We start from the raw sequence: 14,165 nt of genomic DNA, 5'->3' as shown, positions 1-14,165 counted from the left end.
ATCTATATCTATATCTATATCTATATCTATATCTATATCTATATCTATATCTATATATATATATATATATATATATATATATATATATATATATATCTCCATTCCCTGAGGAATCCTGTACAAAGAAAGGTCTGGGCATCTTCTGAGAGCAAAGGGTGGTCACTTTCTGGAGTGCCTAATGCTTTTCCTTTGCTCTTCGAGACTCGATTCCGCAGCCCCCTAAAATAAAGGCTACTTTCAAATGGGGCTAGCTGGCTTTCTTTTCTCCATCTTCCCATGTACTTCTTTCTGTGTCCACTTGGGCCAGAACCTTCTTGGCTGCCTAAGAGATGCGCTAATCCTCATAGGCTTCCCTCTCTACTCCTCCCGCCATCCTTGAAGTCCTCCCAATCTTACTCTTACCACATTCCCTGGGAGTCTGTCTTTATCATCCCCATCCCCTCCGTGTCTGGGCTTTATCAACCCCATTAAAACAAAAACAACAATATGCCCCATCCTCAGGAGAGCGCCTGCTCCAAGCCAGACGACGATATTCTTGACATCCCGCTGGATGATCCTGGAGCCAACGCCGCTGCAGCCAAAATCCAGGCGAGTTTCCGGGGCCACATGGCGAGGAAGAAGATAAAGAGCGGAGAGTGTGGCCGAAAGGGACCCGGCCCCGGGGGACCAGGCGGAGCTGGGGGCGCCCGGGGAGGCGCGGGCGGCGGCCCCAGCGGAGACTAGGCCAGGTGAGGCTGCCTGGAGTGCTTCGCAGGCGGGAGGTTCTCATCTTCCAGGCCTGCTTGGAAAAGGCTGGGGAAGTCTAAGGTTGGGCTGGGAGTGGAGAAGATGGTGAAGGTAGTTAAGGGTGGGGACCTAGAATACCCAGACAAGTAGGTGGGAGAAGGCCAAGGATGCTGATTTGCCAAGAGCTAACCTGTTTCTCCCTTCCTCTCGTCTGCCTCATCTTGGACCGAAGAGCTGAACGTTTTAGAAGGTAACCAAAGCAGCAGAGTTTGTAGGGGGAGTAGGCTGGGTGGGAGAAATGACCCAGTTCCCTAGTCCTTCTCTCTGCTAGCCCTGAATCCCTCCCGGCTAAGTAACTTAACTTTGCAGACCTCTGGTATGTCCAGACGCCTGAGGCTGCAGCAGGGACACACTCGGACCAACACGTACACACAGTCACCCTCATTTGACTGCACAAGCGCGGCCGAGGGTCATGAGCACAGGGAGCCTCACTCACGTAGTTGCCCTGGGGCACACATCAGCTCAGTGAGTCAGGGAGGGGGTCTGGGTGACACTCCCCGAAAGGGAGAGGGAAATGGTACCAGCGGAAGGCAGATTCTCAGACCTTCTCTTTCCTCAGTTCCAGAGGAGAGTCGGATGCCGCGTCCCCTTCGCAGTGACAAGACTTCCCTACTGTGTTTGTGAGCCCCTCCTTCCCACCAACCAGCCAGCTTCAGGAGCGCCACCCCCCTCCCCGCCGCGTCCCAGAGACTCCCTCTCCCAGGCTGGCTTCGTCGTGGCGTAGCCAAGTCCGTGCCCTTTTTAGCTCTTCAGTCTAACGTGGTCTCCTTTTGCCTTTTCTTCCCACCCTCGTCCCAAACCCCATACTCCCAAAAATGTCCTTTTGCTTCACGCCCACCTGTCCACGCGCCCAGCATGCAGCTCTGCCTCCGCAGCCTCTGTGCGCTTCGCTGCGCGTACTGCAGAGGGCGCCCAGTGCGTCGCCCAAATACTCTCAAAAAAAAAAGAAAGAAAAAGAAAGAAAGGAAAAAAAAGCAACCACCAAGTCCTTTCGTTCTGTGGGCAACGAAAGGGGGCGCCTGCGTCTTTCCACCCTAGCCTAACCTCAACCTCCTAAACCTGGGGCTAGGAAAGAGGGGAAGGAGGTTTTCATGGTTATCTGATAATTTCCCTTGCTCAAATGGAAAGTGAAGTCCTATCCCATACCTGCCTGTCACCCTCTTTTTTTCTTGAGAACGCACCCTGAGAGCAGCCCCTCCCGCTCTCCTTTGTTTATGCAAAAGCCTCCTGAGCGCCAGGAGGCTCCGGCAGGAGGAGACTTCCGCAGCCCCGCCCCATGATAGCCTCTCCCCTGTTGGGCTCCTGGGGTTGTGGCTGGAAGGTTTTTAATCTCTGCGTGTGCATGTTACCATACTGGGTTGGAATATGAATAATAAAGAGGAATGTCTAAGTGTACAGAGGGGTGCAGGGTGGGGGGCGGGAGGGAATGGGAAGTAGGGGGAGCAGGGTTTGCATAAGGCCACTAACAGAAGCCAGAACAAATCTCATTTAGTCAAACCAAAACTCAGAGACCAGGCGTGGGATAAAAGTAGGAGCGATACAAAGACACCTAGGTTGAAGCCTATCCCTTTGACCCAGCCGGAACTTCCCAATGCAGCACCGTCTCCGGGATTTCAAATTCATTCCTTCCCCTATTGATAGCACTCTTTGAAGAGGAATTCACCACTAGAAAGGAGAACGAGGTAGCATGGTTTAGGCTTTAATTATTAACATGGACGCTCACCACCCTCAGCGATCAGAAGTCAGACAACCATAGAGAGTTTGGACTTGGTGGTGGTCACGGTGCTGGCACATGGAGACTTCTCCAGGAGCTCTTTGCTATGATCCGCTCTCATAGAAGCTTGCTCAAAAACCCCAGGAGCGGTTGCATCCTCCCTGAAGGGTACAAGCAAAGTCACAGAGAGGCTAGAAACATCCCTTAGGCAACTGTCATCCTCTAACTCAGGGACATGTAAATTTTGCTGTCGTGAGAGTCCTCTGTGGAACTTTGTTTAAAATGAAGGGAATCCAGGCCAGTCTCACCACTGACACACACACTTTGCCTTTGGAGGCATAGAAATTGGCTTAAATCTGAGTGTTTAAAGAAGTTACTGGTGGGTTTGCCTAGTCATCTGAAGACCACGTTTTAAGACATGTCCTGGGAGTTGAGGAGGTGGCTCAGTGGGGAAAGTGCTTCACTTCTAAGCAGGAAGACCTTAAATCAAACCCCAAGAATTATCATAAAATATATCAGACACAAGTCATGAATCTCTGGGGTTCACTTGGCATCTAGCTCACTTGGCCAGCTCCAGCTCAGTGAAAAATGATTCCAAAAGGTTGTTCTCTTACTTCCACATCGGTGACAGAGAACATATGCTCTTCCACACATGCCACAGTAGGAACACGCAATATTAATAAACTACAATAAGTAAAAATAAGAGAGATGGCCTTCCTAGGAAGGTCAAGTTATCCTCTGTCCACATACTCACACACTCAACCTGTACAAACATATACACACATGTACATTTGTGTACATGCACACACACACACAAGAAATGATCAGGTATGGTGGTGCTTGGGGAGCAGAAACATAAGGATCTCTGTGAGTTTGAGGCCAGCTTAGTCTACACAGAGAGTTCCAGGCTAGCCAAGGCTACCTAGTGAGACACTGTCTAAGGAAAGAGAAATATTACACCAATCTCTACATGCAAGATACCATGACTTGCAGCGAAATTGTCAAGTATATAACAAAGAGAGCTTTGGCTTTTGTGTTTGTCCGATCCAAAATAAGTAATCTTAAGACAGACGAAACTCCTGGTATCCACCCTCCACCTTCCCCAATTACCTCTATGTGAGAAATATATACCAAAATGCATTAGGTAAGTGACATATAGCTACATGCATTAAGTGATATATATTTAAATGCATTGAGATATCACGCACCACACACACACACACGTACCACACACACGTGACAGTCTGACAAGCAGCCATCCCTATCCCAGTTTATGAATCTATTTCTCCTTTCTGTGCCAAGGCTAAGCAGGAACTCCCTCCTCTGAAAGGCTTTTAATGACAACAGCTTGAAGTCTGAAGACATCCACTTGGAGCCCGATCCCTTTCATTTCCCTCTGCACCACCCCCAGCTCTCCTGCTCACCGAAGGTCACTACCCCCATAGGTCTCCTTGGGCTCCTTTTTCCTCTCTTTCTGGAACCTGATGAGGCAGAATGCGGCAACTGACAGGAGCAGCACTCCCAGCAGCACCCCAATAAGAGTCCCAGCTACTCGGCCTTCAGATGAGTCTAGGGAGACACAAACCTCAGAGTTGTAGGAGGTTTTGCCCACCTTCAGATAGTCATAGAGTCATATAATCTCCCCCAAGCCAAGCCTTTGGCCAGGCCTCTACCCAGCATCCCCTACCAGTCACGGAGAGGTTCAGCTCACAGGAGGCACTGCCCATCTGGTTGCTGGCCACACATCGGTAGGTGCCAGAGGAGGTCAGGGAGAGATTGGTAAGAATGAGCTGGCCGGACACTTCATCTAGAGAGTGAGAAGGACATGTGTGCTACCATGGATTCAACTCACAGTGAGCCCATACAACTACCATGAAAGCTCACTGCATTCAGTCCTTAAAACAAACTACCAAGAAAGGTTTAACCTCATCTGATTAGTCAGAATCCCTGCTCAGAAAGAAAGTAATTTGAGAAGATGCAGTGAGGAACTCCAAAGTCACTGCAACTTGTGTGCCCTTGTCACCCCACACTGCTGCCTTCGTGGAGGAGGAAGTGCATATCCAGGAAGGTGATAATGGACGGTGGAACACTTACTGGATGAGGTCAGATCCTGGGTGGCAGCAAAAGGCTTAATAACTAAACATTCATCCTCTAAAATGGATCAAAGCTGAGCCAACTGCTTTCCTGAACTCTACTTCTGCCTCAGAAGGCAGAGAACACATCAGGAAATGATCTAGGGGAGGAGATTTGCTGGATAAAGTGTGCACTGAGACTGTTACTACACAAGGAAACAGGGCATCGGGGACCAACAAAAGAGAGCTAAGCCTTCTAGATATACTCGTCTCCAAAGAAACTCACCCGATGTGTGAACCAGTCTAAGCTACTCTAGTTACCTCCCTAGGAAGTTTGGAAGAAACTTATGACCCTTAACAAATCTACAATAAGTAGGCAGGTAGGGAGTGTGAGATTGTTCCCTGCTCTCTGCTCTCTTCCATGCTATCCAGGAATACATTTAGCTTGAGAAGTGTTTTCCAAGCACTGCAGGAAGACAGACAAGAAGGCATCAATACAAGAAAGGAGGAAGGAAAGGGCCTTAGTCATAACAGATATGGGGAACTGGGTATAGAGACCAGATCTTAAGTCTCCAATCCAATCTTCCCAATGCCCTGTACTCTTACCTTGAACCATGCTACCAGGAGGAGGTGTAGGAGAAGATCCGAGACGTACCCAGTTGTACACTGGCTTGGGTGCTCCCTCAGAGGAGCGGCATCCCAGTGCAGCAGAACCTCCCACAGAGGTTTGCCCACTCTGGCTGCATAAGGGGTGACTGGGGGGCACTGCAAAAACCACAGAAGGATCTCAGCAATCCTCTAACCCCAGACCTACTGAGTTCAACATTTCCTTTTTCAATTCCTCTGCCAAATAGTGGTCTATATATACCACTCAAGTGATTTCCACTACTGGGAATTCTGCATCCTGGAAAGGTCTTCCTCATGCTGAGCCCAAGCACGTTGCTAATATAATGTCAATGGAACAGTTTCATTTCTTGGCATCTGGGCCCATAAAGAGAAATTATAAATTCTCCCCCACATGAAGGCCCTTCAGATATTTGAATGCATGGGTCATGGACCCCATCCTGGGCCTTTAGTTTTTGTATAAACATCCTTGTCCACCTTTCAAACATCTTACTCAGCTTTGAACAGGCTCTGATTAATGGTGAGGTGGGAGCTCTGAGCACAATGTGGTACTCAGTTATGTAGGCTTTGTTCCTCTAATGGTCACTTCCCTTCTCTGTCACTGACGTTAGGAGGGACAGAATCCAAATCTGAGCTACCAGTGGGAGGTTCCTGAATGATGGATCTGGTGAACTATGTTATGACTCAACACCCCATATATGACTAGTCTCTCTCTCTCTCTCTCTCTCTCTCTCTCTCTCTCTCTCTCTCTCTCTCTCCACACTAGGCCCTAAGGGAGATACCATGGGGTGGAGTTGTAGTGTGACAGACCATTTTTTTCTTGAAGCTCCCAATGCAGTTGTGTGCTTGGCCTGCATATCAAGACTAAAGGGGGTGGGGTAGGGGTGGCAGGTCAGGATAGGAGAGTGGTTAGTGCATCCCCAGCATGCCTTACCTAGCACAGTAAGGTTGATTAACCCCAACCCGTTGGTGTAGAAATCTGGTGGGTTGTTAACATTGCAGAGGTAGGTCCCAGTGTCTGAAGGGCGGAGGTCAGTCAGTTTCAGGGTAGCCAGTCCTCCTGTTGGTGGATCGTGGAGAAGGATGGCCCGATCTGCTTTAGAGCCAGTGGGATACAGGTGGCCATTGGTGAAGTACAGAATCTGAGAAGAGGCCCAAGGCATATAAGTCCCCTTTTCTGCAAAGCAGCAAAAGGCAGAACAGTGTACTATCAATCAATCACACCATCGGGTTCAGTTAATTTAGTGGCTGAACCAGACTACATCTGCGCAGGGGAGTTGGGACTCATGAGCTGTGTGGAAGAGGAAGAGAGAATGTAGGACCAAAATGGCTGAAGTCCTCCCCAAACTTAATCCTGGGTGAGCCCTCTGGTCCCTGGCCAACCCAGCAGACACCCTGCCTTCAACTTACGGGCACGGACGCAGAGATGGGCTTCCCAGGCTGCACAAAGCTCCACTCCAAGGCAAAGTTGTCGCCCACCGATGTTTTGTAACTGCAGCTCAGCTCGGCCGTCTTACCCTTTGGCACGCTCAGTGGCTCAGTGGGCACAGTCACCTCCACAGCTAGCCCTGGGACCAAGGACCCTAACAACACAGATCCGGAGGGTCTGTCCCACACTACTGTGGCTGTTTAAAGGCTGGGGCCTCCTTTGCCACAGCACAACCCCCTTCTTCAATTCAACCCCTTCCCTCCTGAGAGGTTTCCGGGAGGGAGGAGCCCACAGCCTAACCCGGTTTTTTGTGGGTAAAAGGTCCAAGATTAGGCCAGGTATGAGGATGTGTTGGCAGAAAAGGAAACAAGAAAAGATCCTGCAATGGTAAATCTTCAGATGGCGAGAGAGGCCAAGCTCATTAGCTTGCCTCTCGCTTCCCCTCCCACTCTTCAATGCCCCCTTCCCTGCCTGGCACAGTGGTTCCCAGCTGCAGGAACTGAGCAGGCCTGGGAAGCCCTTCCCTGCCCCAGCTCTCGCCTTGATCCCGCCCACCCAGCCTCTCCTCACCGCTCAGGCACACGAAGCCCAGCAAGTGCCCGCAAAGGAAAGCCCCCACCAGGGGCCAGGCCATAGCCACTGCTGTCTCCCCGTCCTGTTCTCTATCGGTCTGAAGGATGTAAGGGGTTGGGTCTAGGAAAGCCCGAAGGGCAGCCGCCTTGTGTTAGGCTGGAGAAAGACTGGCTATCTCAAAGCAAACAAGGGCAGAGGCGGGCACCCTCAGGTAAGAAAAATGCTCCTCCCTCTTCCAGGCTTGATTCTGGGATAACTTCTCCTTTCCTCTCCTCCCCTCACCCCCCTCCAACCTCTGAAGCTTTCCAGCCCTAGGAAAGTTGCTGGGCTTGTGCTGGACACCTTAAAGACAAGGATTCAGAATTAGCATTTTGCAAGGAAAGTATCTTTAGCAGAAGAGAAGGGCTTCTGGGGCTGGCGAGATGGCTCAGTGGTTAAGAGCGCCGACTGCTCTTCTGAATGTCCTGAGTTCAAATCCCAGCAACCACATGGTGGCTCACAACCATCCTTAACGAAACCTGATGCCCTCTTCTGGAGTGTCTGAAGACAGCTACAGTGTACTTACATATAGTAAATAAATAAATCTTTAAAAAGGGGGGGGGGCTTCTGATACCGACAGGCCAATAATGATGTCACCTGGGAGGTCACAGGCAACAAGCATGCATCCCAGGAGCTCTTAGACTCTATAGAGATTCTCTTCCCACCACTTGCCTGCGGTGTGAGTCTCTCCAGGGAAACTACACCCACTTCTCCATTCCCAGAGGCACGGGGAACAGAGAACCTGAGATCTGAAGACCCCACACTTGGTGGGAAAGAACGGGGTAGGATTAGGACACCAATCCACACAGCATCCTTTCTTCAAATGAAGAAGGGGCCTGCAACCCACAGGGTAGGACAGTTTGCTTGTTAAGGATCCAATGGCATGGGTTAGGAGACATGGGTGAGGTTCCTCTCATCTGTCCTGGAGAGGAAGATGCAATGGGGTGTGTGGATACTCAATCCCGGGGTCTCAGAGTTCCAGCAGCAGGTGCCCCAGTTCATCATCAGCTCATCAGCTCCTTGCTGTTCAGAATAGGTTAGGGGCTCCTTGGCCTCGGGCTCTTGGTACTTTCTCTTTTTCTATGACAATGAATGGCCCTTCTACAGACTCTAAAAGAACTATAAGCTAGGAAGCCCTGTGGATAAAGCTAGGAAGCCCTGTGGATAACGGTAAAGCCTCCTGAGTAGGTAGGATCTACTTCGTAGCCTCCTGAAACTCAACTTCAGAGAGGTCCTAGCTGGCAAAAAAAAAAAAAAAAAAAAAAAAGTGATTCAATTACTTCTTGTCCATGCAAATGCGATTTATCTTTATTGAAATTTTCAAAATAAAAACAAAAACATCAATTTCAAGTCAGGTTTTAAAATGTCTCTCCTATCCCCCTGCTACAACAAAACCCAGCCAAGCCAGCAGGACAGGTTATATTAATATAGGGAGATGGAGCGAATGGCAAAGGACAGCATTAGATAAGGGTGTTGTACAGATCACAGAGCCAGGGGCATCACTGACTGGCAGTCTCCTCCAGAGCCCTTGGAGGGTAGCCGATCTTCCGCAGCATTCATCTGGCTACAGGGAGAAGCAGGGAGGAAGTGAAGCCTCCTCACTCCCAACCCCCTACCTCAGGTCCATTTCCTCCTTTTGTCCTTTGACCCAGATTTTAGTCTTACTGAGGCCCAGTATTCCAACAATAGGAGGTAGGAGCAAAGGACTGGAGGTCTAGAATGTGGGCACCCTCCCAAGATTGAGTCCTCTGTGCCACAGGAGACCTTTATAGAAAGGTCAGATACCAGATGTAGCTAATGAGTGCCTGGGCTGTCACACAAGAGATCCAGCCTGACTCTGTGCAGGCACCATCACAGGCACAGCACCCATGCGGCTCAGAGCAGAAGAAGAAACCCCACCTGGGGTCAGGGACACTGCCTGAGGCGGGGGTTCATCTATCCTGGGCAGTCTTGGTGAGGACAGGGCCTGGCTAGAGACACTGGGTGTGGGAGTAAACGTGCCAGGTCTTGGAGGAGCAGCCTTGTTTGGCCGCAGAGCTCGTGCTGAGGTGACCGAAGAAAGTGTCCCATTCTTGGAGATTGTGTCTGAGCCTTTGGTCCAAGGCAAGGTCCGGGGTGCAATGGCATCTTCCCTGGTCATCAAATAAGTAACACATCAGAAGCCAAAAGGAGAAAAGGGAGAAGAGTTTCTACACGCTTGTTTTACTGTTCCTCCACAGACATGCATCCTCTCTCTCTCTCTCTCTCTCTCTCTCTCTCTCTCTCTCTCTTCCTCCCTCCCTCCTTCCCTCCCTTCCTCCCTTTAAATCTCCCATAGGAATACTGTTACATCCACTGCCCACCTCTCTTTTAAAAATGGGAGAGGCCTGAATTCTCAGATGCCAGAGAGGAGTCAGAAGAGTTGTCACGTCCTCAAAGATCAAGGACACCTACTTGATATCATTGGCCAGCTCTTCCAAGGTCTTGCTCCGGCGCTGGTACAACAGAACCAGCCCAGCTATCAGCACCAACCCAACAAAAGTGCCCACAACTGCTCCAGCGACCACTGCAGCCTTGGACCCTGAAAACGCCTTAGTGTCAGAAAGGGGACAGTTATCTGTTCCCTGTTCACTCAAGTTCCACTACTCAGCTATCACCATGACATTCTGCCCTTCTCTCTGTTAAGATGGGGGTAGAGGGCTGCCAAGTAGAAAATGGCCAGACACTGACCAAACATCTTACCTGCCTTTGACCAAGTTCAATTCCCAGCCATGAATCAATGAGAAGCTGTAGCAGACAGACCTCTTCTTTCCTGCAAAGCCACCCACTGACCACACTTCTTCACTACACTTACCCCTTACTGACCTGTCATCACGTCCAAGGTCACGTTGCACTTGGCAAAGCCCACTCTGTTTTGGGCCTTGCAGACATAGACTCCAGACATGGCAATGGAAAGGTTAGTGAGCTTTAAAGATCCACGAACGGCATCTATGGAACCAATTCAGCTGTCAGTCCAGGGGCTAACTTTTCCATTAAAAAACAAACAACCATATATATTATGCCCTAGTTCTGGAATGGACTCTTTGAGTCTCTGAGAGTCTTTGCTTATTTCTGGCCTCATGAGCAGGAAGAAAGTGGCAGCACTCTGGGCTCTGCAGACAGGCTAGCTCAATGCCCGCTCCATTCCTCTATTCCATTGAGCTATTCCTCAATGGTCCCAACTGATCTCTGAACAAAAGTACTATGCAGAAAAACCAAAACATCCTTTTGACATTTGTTCTTGAAAGGCGATGTGGGGGGATGATCAGACGGAAAGTTTTGACTAGAAACTGGAAGAGCTGTTATCCCAAATGCCCATGTGACCCTTGTGGGCCCCCACTTTTTCATGTGTAAAATAGGGATAATGCTCTTCAGCCACTGGGGTTGTGAAGCATGGTCAGTCTAAGCATGCTGACCGTTTGGCTGTTGACTGTGCTGAGCCTGGCCTAAACTCTGTACCTGCTTATCCTTCACAAGAAACCTATTCACTGAGCCCTTTTGAAAATTATTATATAATTATTAAAATGCTCAGATGAGGGGCTGGGGATATAGTTCAGTAAATGCTGGCCTGCCACCCTAGCCAAATCAATAAGCATAGACCTCCGTGAGAGACCCTTGCTTAAAAGCTAAGGTAGACAGCTCCTGTTCCAAGGGTAACAGCTGGCCTCCACACACAAGCTCAAGCACGCACACTCAATGTACAGCTCAGGAAAAAAGGCGAATGGGTCCCAGGGGTTTAGTTCAATAGTAAAATTGATGCTTAGTGTGTGCAAGACCCTGCATTCTATCCATAGCACGAATAAAATAAAATGGTCCAATAAAAAGTATAAAGGGGAAAAATAAAACTATTTATACCCACCACCGACACCCAGTAGTGGTTAACACTTTGGTGTACTTCTGTGATTTACTCCTCTTCCTCTACTGACATTTTAAAGTAATGCTTTTAGGCCAATGAGATGTCTCAGTGAGTAAGGCACTTGACACAAGAGCCTGGCCGCATGAGTTTAACAGTGGAAGGAGAGAACAACTCCAAAAAGTTGTCCTCAGTCATATGCCACGACACACATACACACCCGCCATGTACGCACACACACACACACACAACCACCACAACAATAATAATTAATTTGCTTAAAACTTTAAATAATTCAAAATGTATCTTCAAAAACAGTATCCATGAAGCTAGGTGTAGTGTTGTGCACGCTTAATCCAGCACTTGGGAGACAGAGGCAGCCAGATTTCTGTGAGTTTAAGGTAAGTCTGGTCCACATTTTGAGTTCTGGAACAGCCATAGATAGATGCATGAGACCCTTCCTCAAAAACAAAACAACACAAAAACAACAGCAACAACTCTTATTATGTTATACAATCAAAATTACTTGCAAAGCCTTGGCAATTAATAATGACCCTTTAAAAGCCATCTCATGACTCATATTTCAAATATTTCAGTTGCTGATCATAGTGTATAATCAGGAGGCTGAGACCAAAGGATCATTAATTTGAGACCAGTATTAGCTATAGATAAGATTCCGTCTCAAAACCGAAGAAACTAGGGATGTAATTCAGTAGTAGAGCGTCCATCTCTCATGTACAAGGTCCTGACTTAAATGCCAGTAACACACACACACACACACACACTACCCCCAAATATTTCTTATATGGACTGGAACTCAAATCAGGCTGATTAGTTCCAGACCTCAATAAAAGTATCCCCAGTTCTTAGAAGCTCTGAGCATAGCACCTGCTAATATATCACCTTTCCATGTCCCTTTCTGTAAAGCCTGTCCTCATCACTCCAGTCTGTGAGGTACCTCTCATCTCTCCTCATCTTCAGCCACCATCTCAGAGACCTCCAGGAACCCCCTTACCTAAGGCTGGTCCAAAGAAGACCTGGGAGGATGGGGCCAGCCTCTCCCACTGGTACTGAGCAGTAGGTTTACTCCTTGGGGACTTGCAGTTCAGGGTCACATTGGTCCCGACATAGGGTACACCCTGTAAACTACAGGATGGAGGAGCTGGAGGAACTAGAGAGGGGAAGACAGGTTAAAATCCACACTCCAAGGGCCCACGGGTTTTGATCCCTCAGTCTCTTAAGTCATTCCACCTTTCATCCCCAGGTCTTATGCTCAGCCACTTGAGAGGGAGACCTGCTTCACCTCCCTGTGCTGAGGTGGGAAAGAATCCAGAGATGTGTGTGTGTCTTACTCACCCAGCACTTTGAGCTCTATGCTTTTGATGCTGTGGCCTATACTTTTGCCTTCATCATTCTGCACATTGACAGAACAGCGGTAGGTCCCAGAGTCTCCCTCCTGGAGTGCCATCAGATGCAGGGACACATTCCGTGAAGAGATAGAGTGGACCAGGGCTGTTCCAGGTTTATTGGTCATGACTCCATTAATGTAAGACAACACCTAGTGGAGACAGGACATCTGTTAATGGTCTCCAATGCATCTGTCGGCATTGTCAGCATCTGTTGGTATATGTCAGCTCAGCATGTCTTCCTCCTCCAAACTGGACGTCCTCGCTGCTTCCTCACTTGACCTGAACCACCTTTTAGTAACCCATCTTCTCACCCACCCGCTCACAACTCCAGGCAGTTCTCACTTCCCGTGTGGATCATCATCTCTTCAGCTTTTATGGTGGCTTTTAGGGGAGCACCATACCGGGAGAAGAATGAGCAATGCAAGAGGAAGCATGTATGAAAAAATAATTAGATTGTACATTACAACTTTGTAAGGCCTAAAGGTTCTACCTTTAAAAGCCACACTAAAAAAAAAAAAAAAGATTTTTTTTTCCCCCTGTAATTGAAAGAGGTATGGCTGGGAAGAGAGCTCAGTCTCTGATATGCCTGACCTGCACACATGAAAATCTGAGTTAAGACCACAGAACTCGTGCTTAAAAATCAAAACAAACAAAATCTCAACAGGGTGGAGCTTTTTTTTTTTAACAGCACTGTGCAGTTTCTTAACCATTAAGTACAGTAATGTCTGATACGATTGGGACGGAATTGGAGTGGCAACGTGCACTGATATTCAGCACCTGACAGATTGGAAGAACCACCACTTGCTCCCTACAAATGCCTTCGGCAGAGTCAGTACAGAACCAGCCATTAACCTAGCACACAGTGTGTGTGAAATGGAAAAGATGGAATGAGAAAATAGCTACGTTAGAAAGACCAACCCTTTTTAAAAAGACTAAAACACTTCCAGTTTCTCCCGTTGAGCCCCTAAAACATCTCACCTTCCAGGCTGTCTACTTTGTTCCAAGAACTGACTTTCTCCTCAACTTCTTCCTAAATATCCAAAGACTGTACTGGCCAGTGTCATTTTACTTTGTCACTCCTGACAAATATTCTAGAAGCTGATATAGGGTCATGTACATGAAGCACATATAACTCTAAAGCTGGAAAGTCACAGACAGGTGGACTCTGAGACTTGGGGACGAGCCAACATAGCCCAATGGATGAGTTTCAGGGCTGCTAATATAAGACCCTGTCTCAAAAACAAGATAGATAGCACTCGAAGAATGATGCCCAAAGTTTGACCTCTGGCCTGCACATGAGCAGGCACACACACACACACATATGCATATATTCATCAATATGCATACACATTCAAACATGCATATATATACAAAAAAAATTCAGTGGGGGATTGAACAAGATTGCCTGCCTTGCCCTAGTCTATTCAGGAATTCCTACGTTCCATACCCAGCACTGCATAATCCCAGCACTTGGCAGGCAGAATGAGAGGCAGGCAGATCTCTGGGAGTTCAAGGTCAGCCTGGTCTGCATAATGAATTCCAGGACAGTCAGGACTATTTAGAGAGATGCTGACAAAGACAGAAAGAAAGAAAGAAAGAAAGAAAGAAAGAAAGAAAGAAAGAAAGAAAGAAAGAAAGAAAGAAAGAA

At 48.2% G+C, this 14,165-nt stretch overlaps 3 protein-coding genes across 4 annotated transcripts in view; 1 reads left to right on the top strand and 2 right to left on the bottom strand.

The window, feature by feature from the left end:
• The window catches only part of Nrgn (neurogranin), an 8,515-nt gene extending 6,334 nt beyond the window's left edge, over positions 1 to 2,181 (top strand). The window contains exons 2-4 of the mRNA XM_021173296.2: positions 502 to 728; positions 959 to 976; positions 1,346 to 2,181. Of these exons, the coding sequence (XP_021028955.1) occupies positions 502 to 723 (222 nt within the window). The 3' untranslated portion in view covers positions 724 to 728; positions 959 to 976; positions 1,346 to 2,181. The remainder of the gene's footprint in view (positions 1 to 501; positions 729 to 958; positions 977 to 1,345) is intronic.
• Positions 2,182 to 2,333: 152 nt separating this feature from the next.
• Vsig2 (V-set and immunoglobulin domain containing 2) lies at positions 2,334 to 7,454 on the bottom strand. Its single transcript, XM_029481801.1, has 7 exons — positions 7,196 to 7,454; positions 6,607 to 6,779; positions 6,131 to 6,338; positions 5,179 to 5,337; positions 4,188 to 4,307; positions 3,925 to 4,069; positions 2,334 to 2,661 (listed from the first exon to the last, which is right to left on the bottom strand). Exons 1-7 carry the CDS (start codon positions 7,257 to 7,259, stop codon positions 2,529 to 2,531), a joined length of 1,002 nt encoding a protein of 333 aa, XP_029337661.1. The 5' UTR covers positions 7,260 to 7,454; the 3' UTR covers positions 2,334 to 2,528.
• Positions 7,455 to 8,517: 1,063 nt separating this feature from the next.
• Esam (endothelial cell adhesion molecule) overlaps positions 8,518 to 14,165 on the bottom strand; it is a 10,320-nt gene continuing 4,672 nt past the window's right edge. For both annotated transcript variants that reach the window (XM_021172515.2, XM_029482061.1), the window contains exons 3-7: positions 12,465 to 12,666; positions 12,124 to 12,279; positions 10,082 to 10,204; positions 9,671 to 9,797; positions 8,518 to 9,369 (exon numbers count right to left, since the gene is read on the bottom strand). In XM_021172515.2, the coding sequence (XP_021028174.1) occupies positions 9,051 to 9,369; positions 9,671 to 9,797; positions 10,082 to 10,204; positions 12,124 to 12,279; positions 12,465 to 12,666 (927 nt within the window). In that variant the 3' untranslated portion in view covers positions 8,518 to 9,050. The remainder of the gene's footprint in view (positions 9,370 to 9,670; positions 9,798 to 10,081; positions 10,205 to 12,123; positions 12,280 to 12,464; positions 12,667 to 14,165) is intronic.

The sequence above is a fragment of the Mus caroli genome, chromosome 9, assembly GCF_900094665.2.
Source record: "Mus caroli chromosome 9, CAROLI_EIJ_v1.1, whole genome shotgun sequence".
NCBI classification, from domain to species: domain Eukaryota; kingdom Metazoa; phylum Chordata; class Mammalia; order Rodentia; family Muridae; genus Mus; species Mus caroli.
This window is presented reverse-complemented; position numbering and strand designations above follow the sequence as displayed.

What these genes read in the sequence shown, in the direction of transcription:
- Vsig2 (XM_029481801.1), bottom strand. Translation starts at nt 7,259, where the DNA reads ATGGCCTGGCCCCTGGTGGGGGCTTTCCTTTGCGGGCACTTGCTGGGC. An exon ending in CCATCTCTGCGTCCGTGCCC is followed by an intron (nt 6,339 to 6,606) that starts GTAAGTTGAAGG and finishes GCCTCTTCTCAG; the next exon opens with ATTCTGTACTTCACCAATGG. An exon ending in TATGGGGGTAGTGACCTTCG is followed by an intron (nt 2,662 to 3,924) that starts GTGAGCAGGAGA and finishes TGTACCCTTCAG; the next exon opens with GGAGGATGCAACCGCTCCTG.